The 24,593-nt window shown below is 39.5% G+C and overlaps 1 protein-coding gene across 2 annotated transcripts in view; it reads left to right on the top strand.

Moving 5' to 3' along the window:
* Positions 1 to 24,593, top strand: part of Prex2 (phosphatidylinositol-3,4,5-trisphosphate dependent Rac exchange factor 2) — a 275,997-nt gene that overhangs the window by 130,435 nt on the left and 120,969 nt on the right. For both annotated transcript variants that reach the window (XM_027398845.2, XM_027398847.2), the window contains exons 17-23: positions 96 to 188; positions 2,288 to 2,436; positions 8,516 to 8,601; positions 11,989 to 12,125; positions 14,434 to 14,551; positions 19,123 to 19,307; positions 21,247 to 21,408. In XM_027398845.2, the coding sequence (XP_027254646.1) occupies positions 96 to 188; positions 2,288 to 2,436; positions 8,516 to 8,601; positions 11,989 to 12,125; positions 14,434 to 14,551; positions 19,123 to 19,307; positions 21,247 to 21,408 (930 nt within the window). The remainder of the gene's footprint in view (positions 1 to 95; positions 189 to 2,287; positions 2,437 to 8,515; positions 8,602 to 11,988; positions 12,126 to 14,433; positions 14,552 to 19,122; positions 19,308 to 21,246; positions 21,409 to 24,593) is intronic.

The raw sequence follows: 24,593 nt of genomic DNA, 5'->3' as shown, positions 1-24,593 counted from the left end.
AGCAATTGGCAGGCGGGTATACTGATGCTCTCCATCTATTTCATTGTTATTCTCTCCTTGTTCGTTTTCAATAATGTTAGTATTTTACATTTCAGATCAAATCCAATGAAGGCAGCTATGGCTTTGGGCTGGAGGACAGAAATAAAGTTCCAATAATAAAGTTAGTGGAAAAGGGGTCTAATGCAGAGGTAATTTAAATTAGCATTTTTGTTAACATTTTGTTATCATGAAGTGTGGCGCCAAACTGAAATAATTCTTCACGTGTTTATTGAGGGCTTTGACTCTGAATGATCATCTGCTGATGATCACATGCTCCACTTGTGTCAAGTAGTGTTGAATTTGTAGCCACTGAGACTGTGTTTCGGTGATGAGGGTTTGGGGAGGTGGTGGTAGTCCAGAGATCTACAGCTCCCCATTGCCCAGTCCCCAACTGGCATGTTCTGGGATTCCAGGGTCTTCCCGATAATGGAATCCATCCTGGAGCTCTGTGGGAACTCCATAGGGTGTGTCAATTGTGCTGTGTATGTCAGATAGTCATTCTGTTTAACCTAAGGCTGTGTCTTCTATCTTCCTCCTCCACTGTCTTTTCTGTGGATATAATTATCATCAGTAAAGCAAACACTTGGGCTTTATCATTTGATTAATGCTAATCAGCACTCTCTCACACCCCTGAGTTTGTAAACAGTGGAATCTTGTGATCATTGACTACTTCACTGAGAAATACTCACTTGATAGTGGTTATATATTAGGTAGCATCTAGATTCTGAGAGTGTAGACATGTAGAAAGCAGACACATGTCTCTGTTCTGAGCTGGGATGATAGTTTAGTCTTTAACAGTCTTTCTGTACAAGCACCAGGACCTGAGCCTGAGAACCAAAATCCATATTTAAAAAAAAAAAAAAGTGTGCTGTGTGTACTTGTAATCCTATGCTTGGGATGTAGAGGCAGGTGAATTCCTGAGGTCACAGGCAAGCTGTCCTAGGCTGCTTGGTGAATACCAGGCCCATGAGAGACCATATCTCAAGAAACAAGGCGACAAGGTGGATATCACTTGAGAAGTAACCAGGGTTGCCCTCTGGCTGCCACATGCATACATACATACGTACACACACATGAACTCCCTCCCTCTTTTCCTCCCTCCCTCCCTCCCTTCCTGCCTCCCTCCTTCCCTTCCTTTTTCTTTCCTTTCCCCCTTCCCTCCCTCCTTCCATCTCTGTTCTCATGGAGTTTACTTTCCAGTGGCTGAAACACAGTAATACTAGATTTAAGACTGTTCACCTTGCTGTCTAGCTTGCAAGATACATAACTCATAACAAATACCTCATGATTCTGGTCTTTAATACAAGTGTAAGAACTGTAGACATAGAACATAATATAGTTTATATTCTGTTTACTAAAGTCAGTAGCACTTTAGTTTAGTAGCACCAAAGGTCTTTTATTTCACCATCAAACAAAAGTGTGCAAGATAAAGCTTTCTATCCAGCACTCCAAGCGCAAATAGATTACCTCTGGTCCATTACTCTGTTAGTGTATCTGACCACCAAATGACCCTGTTTATAGTTCTATAGGAGAAGGTGCTTCTCTCAGGCATTTTTTAGAGGCTGCTCTTAGGGCACAGCTTCATCTTGCTGTGCCATAGATAAAATATTGTCTCATCAAGTAGCTGCAGTCCAAAACAGCAGGGAATTTATGTGCAGTCTTGTTGGTTAGAACATCTGGGCTAACTGTAGGGGTAATGTTGTCCTTGTCATTTTTCAGCGTGTTGCATTAGGATCAACTCTGCCCTTGGTACTTGCTTGGATTCCAGACCACCCCTTCCATTCCTCTGTCCTAGTCACACTCATGCTGATGTAGGCTGGAGATACATATTGTCTGTGGCTAATATATTCGTATATTCAGGGGTTGAAAATTTCTGAGTTCAATAAAAGTATTTGTATACAATATGTATATTTATTATATGTTATAAGGACAAGTTTTTTATTGTTGTTGTTTAATTAAAGGGTCTGTTACTACAACACCATAAAGAGCCAGAGATAGGTATAGTGTGCATGGGAGTGGGGAGAGGTTGATTTCAGCAAAATTGTCCAATCCCATTCATAATGATGCCATGGATTATTGTAGCTGTTAATTCATTCATAGTTCTGTTATGTAAGTTTGCATAATGCTATTGTATGTCTGTTCTCATATCCAAGTCTGTACATGCTGAGACTTCCCCTGGTTCAGTTTGTGAAAGCCAAAAATATTTATTAAATTATCATCCCACTTCTTCTTGCTACTTCTCCCTTAGATGGCTGGCATGGAAGTTGGGAAGAAGATTTTTGCTATTAATGGTGACCTGGTTTTTCTGAGACCTTTCCCTGAAGTCGATTGCTTCCTGAAGTCATGCTTAAACAGCAAAAAGCCTCTGCGAGTCCTCGTGAGCACAAAGCCAAGGGAGTAAGTGACACAGTGATGCATGGATGAGTAAAATAGGGAAGCTAACTACCAGGTAGTCATTGATCATCAGGCTCCTCTGATGACCATTTAGGCCTCCCCAGCACAATGAATGCAGGTCTTAAGAAGACATAGGAAGCTGCATTGTTTTTTGGTAATAGGTGCTCACTCCTGAATTGCATGGAGTCAGTAGCCTGATATTTTTCATCTACTGTACAAACATTGCTGTTTTGGGTTATGTTGAGTCTGACAGAGTAAAAAATAATCTAGTAGAACACCTAAAAGCCAGGAAGAAAGAGCTACATGTTTGACTCTAGGAAATGTTGGTGATTAGACACAGTCTATAATATACTGTTTATATGCATAAAGTCAAATCCAGAAGGTACACCATGCATGTGTATACTTACTAAGACACCCTTTCCTTTAAAACAAAACCAAGCCAGACCTGTCTATCTCTCTGTCATCTGTCTACGTAAGTATAAAAATATCAATTTTGTGCTCATCTTTCATTATTATGACAGGATAGCTGAGATAACTTAAAGGAGTAAATGATTCTGTTGACTCCCACAATTGTAGAAGTTTCAGTCCATCCAGACAGGAGGGAATGGTGTAAAAGTACCCACTCAGTGATGCCCAGAAAGCAGAGAGAGGAGGCAAAGAATGCCCCCTAGACTAGAATACCCTTCAAAGACACACTTTGAGTGACCCACTTCCTCCCACTGGGCACAATTCCTGTGAACTCATCCATGGGTCAGCCAACGGATGAAACCAGTGCCCTCATGTTCCAGTTGTCTCTAGATAATTCTGTCATCTTGGGACCCCTCAGCACATGAACCTTTTGCAAACAGCCTCATATTTTTACAACACTATTTATTGTGAAAAAGTTCAAAGTGTAAATGTCTATAGAGGGAAACATTTTTCTTCAACTCTTACCACACATAAACATCCACTACTGTTTTGAAATAAAATCCATTACTGTTTTGAGTGCTGTGTTTTCCAAGTATTGATACATGCCACAGCCAAACACATGTAGAACAGAGCCATGCTGTACATGAAGCTTCTTTAGTTAAAACATTTGATGTAAGGGCAGTTCATTGGCTTTCTTCTAGAATTTGTTCCTACTAATGATCTCAGATTAGTCTTGGGCTGTTGCATCAGCTGCTTGATATAACCTGTATGCAGACTATTTAACAGAAGGGTGAATGAGCTGTCAGAATTACTATTCAAAAATTTTATCAGTAGTAACCAGCAACTTCATTAACTTTAAGAGAATGAAGGATGCCATAAAAAAAAAAAAAAACTGAGATAGTTTGTTTTAACAATTTAGGAAAAAGTATCTTTATTGACTTTAAAGTTTTTTTTTTTTTTTTTTTTTTTTGGTTTATTGAGACAGGGTTTCTCTGTGTAGCTTTGGAGCCTGTCGTGGCACTCGCTCTGGAGACCAGGCTGGCCTTGAACCCACAGAGACCCACCTGCTTCGAGTGCACCACCAACGCCCAGCTGACTTTAAAGTATTTTTAAATGTGAAATATTACATAGTAACACATATTCAGGAGTAGCTAGATGTATCATGCGTACATTTTTCTTGAGTGTTAAGTTCAGTGTAATGGGCTGAATTCTCCCCAGTCCATCTCTTTGGGACAATGCTAAGTCATTAATGGACATGGATAATTTAACTTATAATGTCATGTATTCTGTGGCCTGAAAGAATAATTGTGACTTGTTAATACAGTTTCTCTGGGAAACTCTGGGATAGAGGACAACAAAGAACCACAGCAGTGTCTTCTTTCTACATATAATTACAGTTTCTTTTCTCTATTTGGCCCTTCCTAGGCTAAGGCTGTCTTAGTTGCCTATTTCCTGACACATTTCGGGCATTTAAAATGAATAAAACCTCTTAGGAACAATTATTAGTGAATACAAGTCTATGTCCCCTAGGTACTTGGTTTACTCCTACAATAACTTACCTGTTTACATAGACATTTCAGTAATTTGAAGAACGCAGAGCCAGTGACATCAGGAATAAACAGATGGGAGCAAATCCTCAGCTGTCAGAGTTTTGTGCCTGTGTCTTCCAACCCTTCCCCAAGAGCTGCTGTGCAATATCTAGAACCCCAGGTTCCAGCCTTTCTTGCACCAGTCTTGTTACTTGTCATTTCCATGTCTTCATTGATTAGATGGCACAAGATTTGTCTGCCACAGAGCTGTCAGGATACTGAGTATGTCCTGGTTTGTTCAGGCTTAGTGAAGTGTTTGGTGCTCACTGCAGAAGCAAATATATCACATAGTAGCAAGTATTCGGTCATGTTGTTACATGATGCTCTTACTAATTTATCATTTTATTTATTTGCTTCTTTATTGCATCAAGAGATATTCTGTATTGTATTGAAGAATAACTTTAAAAGATGGCATAATTGTGCTGGCCAGATAGTTTAGAATGTAAAGACACTTGCCACCAAACCTGATGGCCTAAGCTCAATCCTCAGAACCCATGTTGTAGAAGGAGAGAACTGACTCCTGAAAGTTGTCCTTTGAGCTACACACACACACACACACACACACACACACACACACACACACACACACACGTGCACACACGCACACATGCACATGCATACATGCATACATGCACACATACATATACAGAGAATAAATAAATGAATAAATTTTAAAAAGATTGCATAGTCATGTTTTTTCAAATGTATTTGAAATGTATAACTTTCCCCTAATATTATTACTATATTGAGCCCTATAGACCATTCACATATATTTAAAAAAAGTGATCTCTTCTATTTTGTAGAAAATACGGCATGAACAACCACGTGAGTTTATGTGCAGTAAGAATAGGAAGAACGTATGGAGTATAGTACATTAATATATTTGATAAAATATAAATAAGCTAGAGTGGCATTTGATGTGGGAAATCTTGCCATGTATATGCCCTTTAGATAGGTACACTGGTTTCCATTGAGGAGAATGTCTTGTAAAGTAAGACTCTCGTGACTCTCTGCTTGAGGACATGCTTTGCTCACTGAGGCCTGTGTCCTGCATTCCCAGTCTACTTGTTAAATGCTGGTAGAAACTCATCTGCACTGTGAGGAGAAAGGTGTGCTCAGAGATGCCGTAGCTTGCCTTGACAAGCAATAGCAGTTACAGTCATCTCATTTTAGTTGATACCACAAAGGTATTTCCATTTTTAACATTTCCATTTGAAAATTAGGATCTAAACTACAGTGGGATGTAAAGAATTGGAAGGTTTTTTTTTTTTTTTTTTTTTTTTTGCTTTGACACATTCAAACATTCAAAGTACCCATAATGATGTATTTATTATGTGTTCACTGACATGTCCCAACCTAATGAGGCTGAACTCATCATTTTCCTTGTCACTCTGTGATGGATAGCTGACATAAGCATCTCAATGTAGGAAAGGTTTGTTCCAGCTCATGGCTTCAAAGGATTCAGTTCACATTTGCTTGGCTCCATGTGCTAGGTCAGAACATGATGGTGGGGTTGGTGCACAGAAATTTCCCTTCATGATTGACAATGGAAACAGAGAAATGGAAAGGCAGCAAACAATCAGGAGAAGATGCAGCACCCGACAGCACACCTCCGTGGGTCTGAACCTCCCCATAGGCTTCATCTTCTACTTTCTATCACCTCCCAGGAATACAGAAGAGTATTAGTCCATCAGGGTATCACACCATCAATTAGGTCAGATCTCTCAGGATCCACTCATTTCCTTAAAGCTCATCATCAGTCCAGTTGAGGACTCTTCCCATTCAACCATAGCAAAGGCACTCACAACTGTCTACAGTTTCTTTTTCCCTTGACATTTTCCTACATAAGTTGACTCAAGTATAACAGTGACAGTACAGGGTTTTCTTCTGAGTGAATTTTCTGCTCTTATGGGACAGGTACCTTCTCAGAAAGTTTATCAAGTAAAGTAGTTCCAGCTGCTTGTACCATGGTACAGACAGATCACCTGCAATGTTCACCAGAGCAAGTGACTAGTTCCCACTTATATAAAGAGAAATGAGAGGTGGCATAGAGGTGGGGACTTCTCCATGCTCTCCAATCCAGTTTGTCTTAAATAGTAGTGACTTTCCCCTAACTCAGGAGTCCAAGGCCACCTGGGAGGGCCGTCTTTGGATCAGGCCCAGAGAATATGAGGCTTCAGGAGGAACTGTATGGGAACTTTGGTCGGTTACTCATATTTTCTTAAATTAGCGTTTTGTAATTTAAGTAGTATCCTGTTTGGAGGGGAAAAGACAAAACTATGAGAAGTAAATACAACAGAATTTTCTTTTTATTCCAGCTGTGTTTTGCACTTGATAACATCAAGGAATTTCTCCAAAAAGCTTTGCAGTAGCTAATTTCACATATTTATTTTCTAACAGAAATAGAATATTCTTTTTGTATAATTTTCTTAATTATTTTAATAGGCAATGTGGTTTTCCCACTGGAAAAACATGATCTCCAAAGATCATTTCTTTTTTTTTTTTTTTAGTTTAATAATGTTTAGTTAGAGGAATTCTCTCCCCCCCACCATGGATTTCATGGTGCTGTGTACACATTTTGTTTAAAAAAGTACAATAATCTTGAAGAGTGGAAGGAAGTCAACTTCACATAGCTTTTAGTGGAATGGGCAGGCCTTTTTCAGAAAGGCTTGGGAGGCTTGGGAATTATGAATAACCTAATATTCTGGGTTATTGGGAGGTGATGAAATATAGAATTTGATTGCTAATTGGTGGAGGATGTCCCAGTCCCCTGTAAGTTGTGCCATTCCTGGGCAGGTGAGTCTGGCTTGCACAAGGAAGCTAGTGAGCAGAAGCAAGAAGGAAGCCTGTAAGTGGGATTGCTCTATTGTCTCTGCTTCAGTTCCTGCCTCAGCCTTTGCCATGGCTTCCCTTGGTGATTGACAGTGTCCTGTAAGATGAAAGAAATGCCCCTCTAATTTGCTTTTGGTCTCATTTTAATTCCAGCAACAGAAACTAGGTAGCACAGAAATTGGTATCTCTTTAATCCCCATCAGTACACTACAAAATCAGTTTTGACAATGATAATCTCCAATAGTTTCTGAGACAGTTTTCAAAACAGAATTTGAGGAGCTTGTCCAAACCCAAGTTTACCCAGCTACAAAGTACAGAATAAGGACTCAGAGCGAGTTTAGCTGTTTCCATTGCCTGTGGTTTTCCATGGATGCTTCTATATAAGAATTTGTTCAGTGTGAACACTGCATGGCCTCCCTGCTATATGCACCTTGTGTTGGCCAAGGGCCAGTATGTTCTCCAAGGGCTTCTCACACAGTGGCATCTTTCTGGTAGACCCTCTCCAGTTTTCCAGTTTCCTTTGGTCTTGACCTTAGCAGCAATCTCCCTTGTTACACCTCTGAAAAGGAAGATTTCAGCTGGAAACAGTAATAGACGAAGCAGTGAGTGGTTCAGTTAGAACCAGATCAGAAAGCAGCAATATATTCTAGCAAAGATGAGCCTGTGCAATATGGGGGAGCTTAGATTTTTCTTTTACCTGTTATTCCCCACCCTATTCATCCCCAAGAGTTAATATTTCTAGGAAGGGGGGCCTTCCTCAGAAGTCCCTATCACACAAAATTTTATCTTATACAAGTAGATGAATAAGATGCAAGAATATCCATAAGAGTTTAATGCCCAGGAAGTTGAAAAGTCCAGTAGGGGAAAGGTTAACAGCACTGCTCATGCTCCCTGGTAAGGAAGTCTCTTCAGTTGTTTGAGCTGATATATCTGGAGTAGGAGTAACCACCCATTGTTCTCTATATCCTGTTTTGGGGGCCCTGAGCTGGCACATCTGGAGTCTACCCCCACCATTATATTTACATCCTGTTGAGGGCCCTGAGTTGTCTCAGCTGGAGTGGCCACTACCACCTGTTTTTTCTTATGTTCCATTCTTGTGGTGGGTGCTATTGGTCAGTCTCTCCCAAGGCTAAGTCCTTGCCTAAGATCTCAGGATGTATGCATTGCTAGAAGGAGCTCAGGTATAGTTGACTGCTGATAGAGCCTATTGTGGTATTTATGGTTGTCTCACCTTATTTTCTGGTTGTGTTTAGGACAGTGAAAATCCCAGATTCTGCTGACGGGCTGGGTTTCCAGATCAGAGGCTTTGGTCCATCGGTTGTGCATGCGGTGGGAAGAGGTGAGACATCCATTCCCCTGGTGTGGGAAACTGTGCTCTCATGTGCAGTTTCCAACTGAAATGTGTTTAGAATATACTATATCATAGTGTTAGGGGTTGTCTCCTCTCTCTCGAGTAACTCAGAGAAAGTACATTCTGGAAAGAATATGTTAAAGAGTAAAACCTCAGAACCTCACACTGTGTGTGCGATCCCTCACATCCATATTTCCCACACTCAGGAAAGCCAAGGCAGAAGGATTGCTGCGGATGTGAGGCAAGCTTGAGCTAGAGTGAGATCTTGCTGACAAAGCCACAAGAGAGGCTAGAGATGGCTCAGTAGGTGAAGAACTTGCCCCACAAACATGACATTGAGAGTTGAGATCTTTAATACCCACATTAAAAACAAAATGCAAGGAAGACCTTTGCACACACATATACACAGACACACAGACACACAGACACACAGGCACACAGGCACACAGGCACACAGGCACACAGGCACACAGGCACACACACACACACACACACACACACACACACACACACACACACACACACGAATAAATATAAACAATTAAATAGGACACCCAAATTCTTAAGCATATTTGTTACTGTTGCAAGTTTGATTGAAGAATGAAAACCCCAGTCATGACTTTTTGTATACTTCAGTTTAAACTAATGGTGACTTTAAGGTTATCTATTTATACTTACCTTAGCAACAAATAAATATTGGGGTTTTGGTCAATAATTTAAAAATGTGAGTTTTCAGACTTTGTAGAGAGTCCTGTGGGCTTGATACCAAGTTGCTCTATATTTCCTTCATTTTTTCCCTTTGAGCCCTCAATAAATCACAGCATGAAATTCATTTAAAAAAATAGTTGTAGTGACTAAAAGCCCCTTTGTATTCTGCTTTGCTGCTTTTAAAGGCACATAAAAAACCCAAAAGCTCTTGTGATACCTATTTTTGTTTCATCTGATGCCAGTAAAGATAGTAGAGATTTCCCTGGTGCTGCACATACTTAGTAGCTGGAGCAAGAAGGGCCTTGGTGAGCTGAGAAGTCTCCCATTTATGTGATAAGGGGAGGTGGCTGTTTACAGACCCGAAAATACATCAGTGTGATCACTCAAACACGAAGCAGGAACATGTGGAAAGGGTGTTGCTATCAGAACCAATTAATTTTATGTTACAAAATTAATCAATGTGTGTCTGATTAAAAAGTAAAGCTTCTTTCAAAAGAGTATCTTTTCACTTAGATTCCCACAATGTCTGATGAACATTTAAAACCTTTCCAATAGCCCTGTGATAGTATAGGATGGAAGTATGCCATGATATCACATATTTTTCTGTTTTCACTGACCTGTAACAGAAGTTTGTCCCATGCTTGGGCATAGTCACTGTGAGCCTGAATGTGTGTAACTGTGACCACCATCACTGTCTTTTAAGTGGGTGGCCACTGTATTCTTGATTTTTGTTTCTTAAATGGGGAAGGTGGGGTTGGGATGGACTCTTGTGTCTTTCCTCTCAGATCCCCACCCACCCACCATGGTGGTTCATTGTCTAACAGATTATGCCACAAGAGAAGGTCACTGCAGTCCTTCTTGACGGTATTGCTGCTTCCAGGCCACTAGAGTTCAGTCTTGGATCAATCTAAGCACCTCTTTATTCAGAATAGCTGGGGAAAACAAAACAAAACCAAAATGAAACAACACAACATAAATCAATTCAACAATCTTCCAGAGTTACAGTGCCTATGCTTCCCAGCTCACGGTCTTTGTCTTCCTGGGCCCTTGTATGTACTCAGCCATCTTTTCACACATTCCTTCTCTGCTGACTCTTTTGCTTCTCACACTTGCCTCCTGATTCCCAAGATACACTTCCTTCTCACCTCACTGGCAGCCTCAGGCTCTAAACATGTGTCCCTTAACATCCTCTAGGGTCTTCATGCCAGGCAGCTGGGATTCTTGGGAGAAGAGGGTGCCTCAATGACTTTCCCAGTCCGTCTCATCTGCACCCCATGCCCCAATTCTTAGTTCACACTCAACCCCTGCCCCAACTCTAAGCTTGCACACTGACAGAACGGCTTTTATGTCCAGGTGGCTAGGTGAATTTCTGACTTAGAGTCTTGCTCTCAGTTGAAATGTTTCTCCTCACCTAGGACTCAATTCATTACAGCAAAACCATGGCTATGATTGAATATTAGAGTTGCCGGAGAGAGGCAAAAAGTGTATTCTTAAGTATAAAAGTTTAAAAAACATGTTTATGGTTCTGTTATCTGTCAATTGCTTGCAATGAAATGAATATGTATATATTATGTAAAATATTATTTGTTGGTGTTGATTTGTTGTGACACTCTAATACCAGTGGTTGGAATTTTTAAATCATCAGTTAGGACATACTACTCACATATTTACATAGGTACAGATTTATGTATCTATGTACATGAAAGTGACTGGAGAGTTGATAACTGCTCAATTCCATTATTCACATGTTCTTTGGTTCCCAAACTCCTATTTATCTTCAAGCAACCAGTCATAATTGCTAATTGACTCATTTTTTTCCCTTAAGGATTGCTTTTTTAGGAGTACAGAATGATTCAGTTGAAGTGCTTGCCCTATTTACTGGACCTGAGTTTGAATCTCCAGCACCCACATCAAAACACCAATGCAGAGTGCACTCCTATGCATAAACAGGATTCCTGGGACCTGCTAGACAGCCAGTGTAGCTAATAAGTTAGCTTCAGGGTGGGTGGGGAAAGCCTGACTCAAAAAAAAAAAAAAAAGTGAAAGGTAACAAAGGCAACCTAAGAGATGTACATTGTTGACCTCTGGGCTATGCATGCAAACACACACACACACACACACACACACACACACACACACACACAAACATGCACACATATAGCACATATACTGGTGTACTCATACCCACACATTAGTGTACAATCATGTGAATATGCACTCCAATATACACACCAAAAAAATGTAGGATTTTAAAAGAATTTATTTTTACATGTACATTAAATTGTTGGTGTTTGAAAAATAAAAGTAATATTTCAGTGTTTATGAATTTTGTAAATAAAGTTTCTGCTTCTGATCTTTCACTCGTTAACTATGTATTTAGAAAGTTAGATTGATGGGGAAACACCTGGTTAGCAATGTGAAGGTTACTATGCAATATTCCTTCAAAGTAATCCTTGTGGAGGCAGTGGAATGTTTTGTTAATTGCACTCTGCATCATGGGTGAAGAACAGAAAGATTGAGAGAGCATTGCTATCTGAACCAGATTCATCAGGAACAGTTTAGGTAGCTTGGATATGTTTAAAATTGCTCCGATTGTTCTGTATCTGATACAGGTGAAACATTTTGCTGACATTTGATTTTGACAAGTTTCCCCATTTATATTTAAAGGAACTGTGGCTGCAGCAGCTGGCCTTCACCCGGGGCAGTGTATTATCAAAGTAAATGGAATCAATGTTAGCAAAGAGACACATGCCAGTGTCATCGCACATGTCACAGCCTGCCGGAAATACAGGCGGCCAATGAAGGTACAAATAAGGATAGATTTCATTGAAAACTTCCTTGAAATAATTATGGGATGTCATACACTGATGTATGAAAAGCTTTTGCTTTTAAATGTAAACACAGCACTGTGAATTTCATTATGACTGTTTTATTTGATTAGTTAATCCTAACTACTATTGACTATGTTTAAATAGTTGTATTTTATCATGAGATTTTATTTTTGCATCATCGTTGTTTGTTTAAAAAACATGTTTCTGAGACACTTTTTTTTCTTCCTTCTGTCCCTCTCTCCCTTTCAAGTCCCATTGTTTCTGGTGGTTGAACCCAGGGCCACATGCATACTAGACAAGTATCTGCCACCGAGTTCCTCCCTCAGCCCTTATTTTTGATAGTTTATTAATGTTAAGTTTATGGCTATGAAATGTTTTCATGAGATACTTTAGAATATATACTAATCAAGATTATATAAATATACTTGGGAGGCCTAGGCCCTGCCCCTAATGACTAGACAGATTTTTATGATCCCTCATAGAAGGCCTCACCCTCCCTGGGGAGTGGATGGGGGATGGGATGGGAGGAGTCATCGGTGGGGGGCATGGGAGGATAGGAGGGAGAGGGAACTGGGATTGATATATAAAATAAGATTGTTTTATATACTATAAAGAGTATATAAATATATAAATATAAATATATAAATATAAATATATAAATATATAAATATACTCTTTATAGAGTGTGGCTTTCATATAGTTGGTGGTTAATTTTCAGATATAGTTATTTAGGCAACTTGATTTAGCTTTAAAAGAAGATATCAGAATATACTTTTTAAGAACTATTCTTAAAATAGTTCTTAAAGATATCAGTGTTTAACTTTTTAAGAACTATTCTTTGATCTATTATATGCCATCAGAAGATGAGATTGGAACCTGATATAAGCAAATAATATTTCTGTTCGAATAAAAAGTGACTAGTGGCCTGGTAGAGTGGAGTCTTGGGTTATCCACCAGGAGTAGAGGGACCCTTGATTGGGGAGGGTCATGTGTTTTCCTTACTCTGTGTGATGAAGTCCTCTTGCTTTTGAGAATATGATTGCCAACACTGGAAGGATGAATGGCTTCTTTTACTGAAGGTAGCTAGGGCTGACTTTCTGCAAGGCACTCACTCCACAGGGAAAGAGCTCTTTTATTTTGCTTACTAATAAGACCAGAACTGGACTAGAAACTTAGCCTCATAGGTTGCTCCGAATGATGGCACTTCAGTAAACACTTGTTGAACTGTACAATTGAACTTGACCTACACCTCCAGACTCTTTAGAAATCGTCAGGCCTTCCTCTTCTATTAGGGTTTTAAGTTAACAATCTGGTTCACGTGAGTCTTACCCCTTTTCCTTTTCCCCATCTATCTCCCTGGAGAAGTCATGATCAGGAAGTCATTCAGAGAAACAATGAATTCACAGAGTACTATGCACTGTCAGGTACCCATTGCCATGTAATGGAGGACCCCAAAACCAGGTGACTCAGGACACTGTCTTTTTCTGAATTTACTGGAGGGTGGTTCTCCTGAAGCTGCTGATGTGCTTATGTTCTTAGCTCTCATTTATTGACTTACATCAGCACACTAGGTAAACACAGTTGTAGAGCCAATTCAGGAAAAAAATCGGGTGCTACACATTATAATACACTTCAGTAATTCAGTTCAATTTGATTTGTCATTTTATTTGTAAACCTTAAAGCCATGTAACCCTTGAAGCATTTATTTGGAAATCATTTTGTCTGTCTTGTTTCTCTAAATAAGACTGGAACTGCTGTTTCAATTAAAATATAGGGTGAATTATGTGTTACAGGAAAGGATGTTATATGACTTGGAAATTCAGTATGATACAGATGTCTTCCAATTTCACATTGCTTTGATTCATAATACCATTAATGTATTGAAATGTAGTGTATGTTAGGGCCTTAATATGGTGTTCATAATTATAGGTAATTGGTATAACAAATTAGCATCTGTATATTTTCAGGTATAATTTATAACTCACTTAAAGATATAATTGAGCCATTTCAATAAGACATTTGAGAACTTTATCACATCTTAAAGAATGCATATTTAGGATAAATATATAAAATATATCTTCTGAAGGTAATTTAATCTTGAAACAGAGCATTGAATTGTCATTGGGTGTCCACTTTGATGTTTAATTTCTTTTTCAAAATTTATTACTGTTCAACTAGAAAAATAAACACGCTAGATGGTCAAGATTCAGGGTCATGAAATTTATATGCATCCTGGTATCTACACAGTATCTCTGAGAGTTCTCCTTTCCCTCACTTCCAGCAAGATTCCATACAGTGGGTTTATGATAGTCTTGAAAGTGCTCATGAAGACCTCCAGAAGTGCCCCTCGAAGCCTACTGGAGACGAGGCTGGGGATGCTTTTGACTGCAAAGTAGAAGGTATGTTGCTTTTTTCTCTCCTCCCATGCTTACACTATTCTTTTCCATAGTACCATGTTTGCTCCCAAGTACTGAGGTCTTATATTTTTAGGCTGTGGCTTGTTGCTAAATTCATATGTCGTTGCAGGCATATAAGTAGTAATAGATAGTGGTTGACATATGATGCCTTTTTTTTTCTTTTCTTTTCTTTTTTTTTTTTTTTTTTTTTTTTGAGGTAGGGCTTAGCTTACTATAGGGCCCAGCCTGGTCCAGATTATGTGATGGTCTTCCTGCCTTTGCCTTCTAAGTGATGAGATTACAGCTGAGTATCACACCTGTAGGGGAAGCTGTAGCCACGCCTACTTAGGGGCTGGCTACAGCTTCTCCTACACATACCCTTTGCAACAGGCCCCTTTGCAGGTTTTTCCTAGATTTTCTCATTTAGTTGTAAAAACAGAAATTGAGCCCATTTAGGTCAAGGGGTCTAGTATGTTAGTTAAGTCACAGGGGCAGGAGGGTGGATCCAACCCAGGATTTCCCTCTTGGAGATGAATGTCATTTAGACATTTCTGCTTCTATGGGGCTCACCATAGTAAACTTCCTTGGAAGCTAGGCAGAAATGCAGACTCTTTACCTCTTCCATCCCAGCTGGGTCCCCATTTTCATAAGATCTGCTTCACATGGTCATGTACATACAAGAAGTCCTAGTGTTGAGATAGTGTGTAGCTCCTTTAAAAATACACCCGATACAAGTAATTTTTATTTTATTCCCACCTTGACAATTACAGAAGAGGTAAATATCTGTGATTGTGACACCACACATGCACACACGCAGGCACACACACACACACACACACACACACACACACACACACACACACACACACATACACATACACACATCTTTTGAAAAGGCTCTTGTTTCTGTTTCTTAGTGGAACAGTTTTTCAAATGTCTGTATTCAGTGACTCCTTTTCCTACAGCAGCTGAGACTATTGTATTTATGCCTGTTCTTGCCAAATATCTTGAGTAATTTCTTTTCAGAAGTTTTCCATAGAGCTCCTTGAATCTACTCTCTGGTGGGAATCTGAATAACTTCTATTATATTTTAAAATTTTCTCCAAATGGTAGTTGGGAAATTCTCTTCTGGATAACACTTCAGATATGATATGTGTGAAAATCTGTCCTTGTTCTCTGCACAGCACCTGGGTGTCCTACAGCTCAGTTCTCACATTCCCAGGGAGTTACAACACACTACCAGTTAAGCTGTCAGTCCTGCACCCTGCCTTTGCTATCAGTGGTAGCTGCAATCTTGTGTTTCCACCTTAATTTCTGACCAACCATTGAAGGGTTTCCACACTCTTCTTTCATTTAATATTTTGGCAAAATGATTCTCAAAATCCAGAAGGATAATTTCCTTAGTTTCACTGATTGAGCAGCCACATAATTAAGTGTGCAATCAGCATTTGTAAGGGTCCTCCACACTGTCCAATTGAGTCTGGGTGTACTTGTCGTCTGGCACATGGATGTACCCATTGCCTTAGAAACACTTCACATTCTACCAACTTAAGGTTTTTCATGGAGGTCTTGTGATACAATATGATTTAATAATTACTGGCTATTGGTGATTAAAATCAACTTTTTTGGAGCCCCTGCCCACAACAGAGTGGGAGCTGAACTTCAGCCTCTAATCACAGGATTGATTCCCTGACAACTAGTTGCCAGTTTGAAGTGATCTTAGGAATGACCAAGTGAACATAGCCACAACTCAATTTGGTTGCACAAACGAAAGAGGGCTGGCTTATAGTTCAGTTTTACTTACCTACTATGCACAAAAGCCAACTTTGATCTCCAGCACTACATAAATGGGGTGTGACTTTCCTATCCTGTCTACTACTCAATACATTACAAAGATTTTATTTATTTATTTAATTAATTGTGTGTGTGTGTGGGTGGGTGTGTGGGTGGGTGTGTGTGTGTGTGCAGATGCATGTGCTTATGTGTGTGAGTACATGGGTGTGTACATGGGAGGTGGAGAACAACCTTGGGTGTCATCCTTAGGAATTCCATCCACCTCCTTTGAGACAGGTTCTCTAACTGTTCTTGAGGTTACTGACTAGGTAACCTGGCTGGCCAAGGAGACCCAGGGATTCTTCTGTTTGCATCTTCCTCGAACTGGGATTGCAAATATGTGCCACTATACCATACAGCATCTCGAGAACTGGGATTACAAATGTGTACCATTATATCGTCCAGCAAGTTTATATGGATTCTGGGGGTCAGGCTTGGGTTCCTCCTCCTTACAAGGCAAACACTAAACCAACTGAACCAATCTCCAAATCTCAGCTACAAGGACTTTCTTGGGAACAAGGGGCAAAGACTAATTGCCTATTCCTCTTGTGTGACATCTGTATTCACTGTTCAGGAAGGGATTTCTCCCCATTCTTGGAAGGATGCCTGGCTTGATCTATCCAACCCATGGGTGGTATAAGAAATATCTCAACTTCATCAGAACAGTAATATTGTTATGATAAGATATAATAGTGTTTATTCACAATAGAATTAGGTCCTGAGGCTTTTACTCCCCATTTGGAATATGTTGGCATTGGTCCACAACGAAAGGTAATTGGTTTATGTGACAATTAGAAACTGAAATGGATATTTTTTTTACTTTAAGGTAAACTGCTATTCTATATTAGCAGGGTTGATACATATATCTTTTACATAGAGATAGTATATATAGAAATATATATATAAAACCATATATGTATGGTTTATTTGTAACACCAAGTTCTACAAAAGAATGAATATAACTATATTTTTATATGATATCTGTGTCATATATATATATATTGCTGAATATATATATTGAATATATATATATTCAATATATATATATTCAATATATATATATATATATATATATATATATTGTCTTAGGGTTTTTTTTCTTAATTGCTGTGAAGAGACACCATGACCATAGCAACTCTTGACAAAGAAAACATTTAATTGGGCTGGCTCATTTACAGTTTCAGAGGTTTAGTTCTTTATCATGATAGGGAGCATGGCAACATGCTGGCAGATGTGGTACTGGAGCTGAGAATCCTATATCTTGCAGGCAACAGGAAGGCAACTGACTGTTACACTGAGGAAAAAGACGTCTCAAAGCCCATCTCCACACTGACACTTCCTCCAATATGGCCACAACTCCAATAGTGCTACCTTTCTTGAGGCCATTTTCTTTCAAACCACAATAGATATTTATATATTTATAAATTTGTATATGCTTATATATAAACACATGTATATATATAAACAAATAATATCTATATAAAAGATAGATAAGTATTCTTTCTCTTGCAGGACTTTAGTGTTATAAATAAAACTTTTACACATATATTTTATATATAAATATATATCACAAATAAAAATATATGAATGTAAAATATATATACATATCTTATGTATGTCATATATGTATTCCTTTTTCTTTTAGGACTTTGTTATTATAAATAATTTATTTTCTCTCACTCAGTGTCTACTATTAGGCGACACAATAGTTTCTTCCATGAGATTTTAGGTATTTACTCCTCAGCTTTCTGAATGTAGGATAAACTGTAGTTGAAATTTCTAGATGGAAATTTTAGTCTAGTGAACATTGAAGGACTTTCTTGGTAAATTCTCTCTCCAAGATGCTGTTGGGGAAACTTCAAGCATCTGGAAACAAAGATGATTCTTGCATCCCCTTCCTGCCTCTGAAATATGACCTACTTTGTGGCTTTCCTTCCTTCTTTCCTTTCTTGTTTCCTTATCCTTTGAGCACCTTTTCATCCCATGTTAGAGGCCATTTTTGAACACCTGACTTTGATTCATATGCACTTTCTAAAAAGACTTGCTTATTTGTTATTGTGTGTGTGTGTGAGTGTTTGCCTGAATGTGCATATCTGGTACTCATGGAAGCCAGAAGAGGGTACCTGGTCCACACATGGTCATGAGCCATGTGGATGCTGGGAACTGAACCTAGGTCCTCTGTAGGACCAGAAGTTCTCTTAACTGTTGAGCCTTCCTTCTCTCCAGCTCCTCACATATACTTCAAATGAAAAAAAAAAAAAAAGGTGCAGTCGCCTCTATAGTGTTTATATTGATGTAAATCAGTATGCATGTGGCTCATTGATCAAAGTGATATATCAATCAGATTATATTCATTAATATGGCAAGATTTGAATCTGTCCTATATTTGCTTTTCTTAAAAACTACTTGTGTTTCTTAAAGCATTAGCAAGAACAGATACACCATTTAGCATGTTTAACTTAGATAGCCTTTAAAGAACTCAAAAGTATTCGGAGACTCTCTGGGCATAGTGGTAAATGTCTTCAGTCTCAGAACTTGGGAGGCAGAGCCTGGCTGATGTCTATTGAGTTTAAGGCCATTCTGGAATACATGATAAATTCCAGGTGAGCCAAGGTTACATAGTAAGATCCTGTGTCAACAATAAAATAAAATAAAAATAATAATAAAAAAATGCCAGAGACTCAAAGTTACTTGATGAGGAGGAACAAACATGACTCAACTGCACCAAAATTGTATTCTAGAGGTCATTGACAAGTTCAATACCATGGCCATTATCGACGGCAAGAAGGAGCATGTGAGTCTGACAGTGGACAATGTCCACCTCGAGTACGGGGTTGTCTACGAATACGACAGCACAGCAGGCACAAAGTGCAACATTGTGGAGAAGATGGTAGAGCCCAAAGGGTTCTTCAGCCTAACTGCCAAGGTATGAGTGACTCTGTGACAGTAAGATTCTTTTAATTAAACACCCGATCTGTCTGCTCTTTGTTATACAGAATGACTGAGAGTGTTACCTCAGTTAGCTCATCAACTCTCCTCATGATTCATTATGTATCAGCTTCCTCTTGTTGATCCTAGGAGCTTAGTGTTGAGTTTTGTTAGACTCCTGCCCAGGACAGGCTTAGCTGACTTTTAACATTGCTATACTCATAATTCCAGCCAAAGAATAAGTTTCAGATAATTTTCATGAAAGCTTTTTAAATGTACATTATTTATGAGTGCTTCATGCCATGAAATACAAGAAATTTCAAATTCTTCAAATGCCAAAATGTTGGGAAACTCAGGAATCAGTTTATAAATAGATCCATAGATGTCAGTTTAATTGTTGTCTGTAATGATGTCAATTGGCTTTTAGGTGAAAGCAAGATGGAGAAGGATGAAAGAACTTTAAAATCTAAGTGGAATGGCATGTAACATGAAAGAGGTAGACCACTAAGTCCTTTAGTAGATCCACATGTGCTGTCTGCATATCTGGGCGTTAGTGTTCCTGCTTACTTTTCCATTGTCCTGTGAGAACTTTGATTTTACAACTTAGATAGATAAGATACAGCTTCTTGACCTTTATGTGTTCATTTTAATTGTTACTTCAAATATGTATAGTTGAAATGCCACCTTTATAGCATTTGTTTTAAAATCTTAAGCAGGCCTGTTTGTTTTCCTCTACTTGCCCAGGGCAGACAGCCCCAAGCTGGCTTGTTGGTATCCATCTCCTACCTGGTCTTAATGGCACTTGGCTTACACAGAGCCTTAACTTGATTGCAATATGCAAAAGATTTGCTCATTGAAAACTCCATTTTTGGTGGTGGTGCATGCCTCAGTTCCAGCACTCAGGAGGCAGGAGGATGTCTGTGAATTAAGGCCAGCCTGGTCTACAAAGTGAGTTTCAGGACAGCCGGGGATAAACAGAGAAAATCTGTCTTGAAAAACAAACAAAACGAAACAAACAAACAAACAAACAAAACATTTTTGGATGCTTTTATCTGGAACCTTTATCAGCCGGAGCCCAAACACTGGTACACATCACTAAGTTTCTGTTTCCCCTTTTCACAGGCTAATCTGATTCCCCTTTATTGTTGTTTATTACTCAAAGTAGATTTATTTTATACAATATATTCTGATTAAGATTTCCCCTCCCCCTTGCTTCGCCCAGATCCTCCTTACTTCCCCACCCACCCAAATCCATACCCTTTTTTCTTTGTCTTATTAACATACAAATAAGCATTAGTAATAATTATAAAAATAAATAAATAACAGGAAAGGACAAAATAAACAAAACAAAACCAAAAAAAGGCAAAGAAAAAGCTCTAGGAATCCATAGAGACACTGGGACATATACATTTGCATATACAGAAAATCCTTAAAAACAAAAATGAGAAACCATAATATATTAAAAGTCTGTAGGCAAATATATATATATATATATATATATATATTATATATATTGCCTAGACAAAGCATTGTGAGAAGTTTTCATTTATTCAGCCTCTCAGCAGGCAGTTGTTCCCTGTGTTCTCTGTGGCCCCAATAGGTAACAAGGATGCCAGTGCTTTTTTCCTAAGTTTGTTGTTGTTGTTCCACCCCCAAACTGAGGTAGAAAATCTTCCTAGTGAATGTTTATGACAGAAGTCCAGGAGACATGTACCACATCAGAGTGAGATGATTTATCCAGCAGGGAGTCTTTGAAGTCAGCTCCCTGAGCAGGCTTTTATCATCATGGTGAGGCAAACCCTGAGATTGCAAACAGACAAGTCAAACCAGTTTACAGGCTGTTTACAGAAGCCCTGGCAACCACAGTGCTAACTCAGAGAAATTGTATGTGCTCACTTTTGAAGTTACTTTCCTTTTGTGTATATTTATCCACACAGATTCTGGAAGCCCTAGCAAAAAGTGATGATCATTTTGTACAAAACTGTACCAACCTTAATTCTTTGAATGAAGTGATACCCACTGACCTTCAGAATAAATTCAGTACCATGTGCAGTGAAAGAATTCAACATGTATGCCACAGAATATCCAGTTATAGAAAGGTAAATAGTCTGAATTTTACATGATGTTGTTATTGAAGTTACTGAGTCACATTTAAATCACTTTCTAATATTGGTTATATCCTCATTGAAATAGCATATAATTTTCTTGGTTAGTTTTGTGTTGCTGTAACAAAATGCTTGAGACTAGGTAGATTTTTTTTCCCTTTCAAGGCCTTTTGTGCATATATTGTGGTTTCCCCCTATGTTTTTATGGGATTTCTGTGTATGAATTATGTCTATATGTGTTTCTTGTGCATTTTTTTCCCTTTTTTTTTTTTTGCTCCTTTTCTCCTGTTAGTTCTTTGTTTCATTCTATTCTGGTTTGTTTTATTTTATCCCATTTAAAAAATTATTTTCTTTTTACTTTTTAGATGCTTGTTTGTATTCTAATTAGAGGAGAGAGAGAGGGAGAGAGAGAGAGAAAGAGAGAGAGAGAGAGGGAGAGAAGAGAGAGAGAGAGAGAGAGAGAGAGAGAGAGAGAGAGAGAGAATGTGGATTTGGGTGGGCTGGGAGTCAGGGATCTAGGAGGAGCTGGGAGGGGAAACTGTAATGAGAATGTATTGTCTAAAAAGTGTATTTCCAAAAAAAAAAAAAACAATCAGAAAAGAAAACAAACAATCAAAAAACAAGGAAAATAATCCACTAGTATTGCTTGTATGTATATATGTTTAGGCCTGATTAAAATCCGCCTAGGCAGCAATCCATTTTAGACCAAATCAAACTGACCTAGAAAAAACCCACATTTAATGGATACAATGCTCCCGGATGGTCTTCCAGCCCCCCAGAGAGGAGACTGGAAAGGGGAGACCAGAAAAATCAGGAGTCTAGTTTCTGGAAGGCAGTTTAAATACCCTATGGGAGTCCTCTTGAGTATCTCTGGGGGAGGAGCCATCATTTGGTGGACTTTCTGAGATGCAGCAGGGTTTGGAGGGAGATGGGGGAGGGGTGCTTGCTTGGATCCTCCACCATAACATCCAGACTCTTTGGGTGTATGGATGCTGGTTCATGTCTGGTTTCTTCTAACTGATAAGGGACAATGTAGGGGAGGGAGAGAGCCAGGAGTTGATGGGTTCATGCTCAGCAGAAGGTGTGGGTGGAGAAGCATTTGGTTAACTGCCATCCTTTAGACCTCAGACACCTGTTCCTTGAGGTGGCAGAGAAGGCAGGTTGCTAGGAGAAAAATATATGGTTATCATTGGCCCTATGAATGGGGTTAGTCATGGGAACGGTGATAACTTCCAGAATGAAGGGAACGGAGAAGTGTCCTGCTTGTACAGAAGAGGCAAGGGTGAATGAGTGAGACAGGAGAACAGATGTGTCCTTCACTGAGACAGCTTGGAAAACCAGATTCCAGTTGTTGGGTAGGTTTCCACTTAAGCCTGGAGAGGTGGTACCGATGGTGAAGTTCCAGGAGCTGGTGCAGGTGTTGGCATGATCTAGACATGGCCCAGTCAGGAGGAGTGAATCTGCAAGATATGCTTGAAAATGGGTGGGGTAAAAGTGGATTCTGGAGACTGTTTTTATTAGACCAGATTTCTTGATACAGAAGCAGAACTTCTCCCAGGAAATTGCGGCTGGAACAGATTTACATCCTGCTGTCATAGCAAAAGGCTATGGCTTTAGGTTAAAAGGCATGGGCATTTTTAGAAGATACTCAGAGGAAATTTAAAACTCTGAACCTCTGAAGTTACATCTGAAACCTAATCCCTGACTATGAAGCCTGTGAAAGAGGCACACGTGTCTGTACTTAGAGCAGGAAAGTTAACTTAATGAACTAATGAGCTATTAGTACCTTAGTCATCAAATGTTATCAGATCTGAGAGGGATAAGTAGATGAGCAGAAGTGAGGCAGCTTTTTCAGCTAATCAGTCTTAGGTTTTACTGAAATGGGTAGGGGAGGGTCCCATTCATCCCCCTGACAGGGAACTGTGGTACCTGAATGAGAGGTCAAAACAGGGTGGTTAGCTCCCATGTCTGAAAGAAAAGTAATGGACTTATCTGCTACCTGCAGTGTTACCCTAGGCTAGAAGAGGACAATGGGAGTCACCAAGTCTGAGCCACATCAGTCCTCCTCAAAGTAGAGTAATTCAAAGACTGGCACAATCTCAGCTGCTGGTGTTGGTAAGGCTGGACCTCTGTGACTTGGAAAAGCCTCTTTTGGGGCATTGAAAACTTTAAAAGCCCTCTCCTCCCCCATGCTCCCAATTTGCTCAGGAGATGTTGTCACTTTCGCCTTCTTTGGGGGACCATGTATGTCTCTCTTAGTGTAATCCTTGTTTCCTAGCTTCTGTGGTGGTGTGGATTGTAGGCTGGTAATCCTTTGCTCTAGATCTAATATCCATATATGAGTGAGTACATACCATGTTTGTCTTTTTGTGACTGGGTTACCTCTCTCAGGATGTTTTTTTCTAGTTCCATTCATTTGCCTGTGAATTTCATTTTTGTAAAAGGCATCCCAAGGGCATTTGGCTTTGAATGACAGGTACGCATTTCACAAGTCTATGCCAGAACCCAAAGCCTAATACAATGCATCCACTGTTGTAGGCCATGGGTCAAAAACAGAGAGTGTGTGGGAGAATCCCTTGAACAGAACATCTTCCAAAGAATGGTTCCCACTGGACAAGGCAGGTCCTTGTTCCAGTAACTGGTCGGAGGCCTGGCAAGGCCACATCTGTAGCAGGACACCCCAAAAATTGCAGGAGACTCTATGACTCTAAGGCAATGACTTAGCCTTTCAAAGCTTGGTGGAGAACAGTTGTGGGGAAGAAGGGTGTTTTCCCACCATGTGGCCCTGGGCCGGTGGGAACTCCACATGAAAAGTTTCTACACCTGGATAAACTCTCCTCTGATGCAGCAATCCAAACCAGACCAAGTAAAACTGAATTAGAAAAAGCCCATGTTTAATGGATGCAAGGCTCCTGGATAGCCTTTCAGCCCCCCAGAGAGGAGACAGGAAAGGGACACCAGAAAAACCAGGAGTCTATTTTCTGGGGGGGGGGCAGTTTAAATACCCTGTGGGAGTGGTTTTGAGCATCTCTGGGGAGGGGGTCATCATTTGGCTGGCCTTCTGAGATGCAGCAGGGTTTGGAGGGAGATAGGGGAGGGGGGTTTGGGTGGAGCTTCCACCATAACATTCCAGACTCTTTGGGTATATGGATGTCAAGGGTTGGGGCGAAGCTTCCATC

The sequence above is a fragment of the Cricetulus griseus genome, chromosome 2 (assembly GCF_003668045.3).
Source record: "Cricetulus griseus strain 17A/GY chromosome 2, alternate assembly CriGri-PICRH-1.0, whole genome shotgun sequence".
NCBI lineage: Eukaryota > Metazoa > Chordata > Mammalia > Rodentia > Cricetidae > Cricetulus > Cricetulus griseus.
The sequence above is the reverse complement of the archived record's forward strand: the minus strand, read 5'-3'. Positions and strand labels throughout refer to the sequence as shown.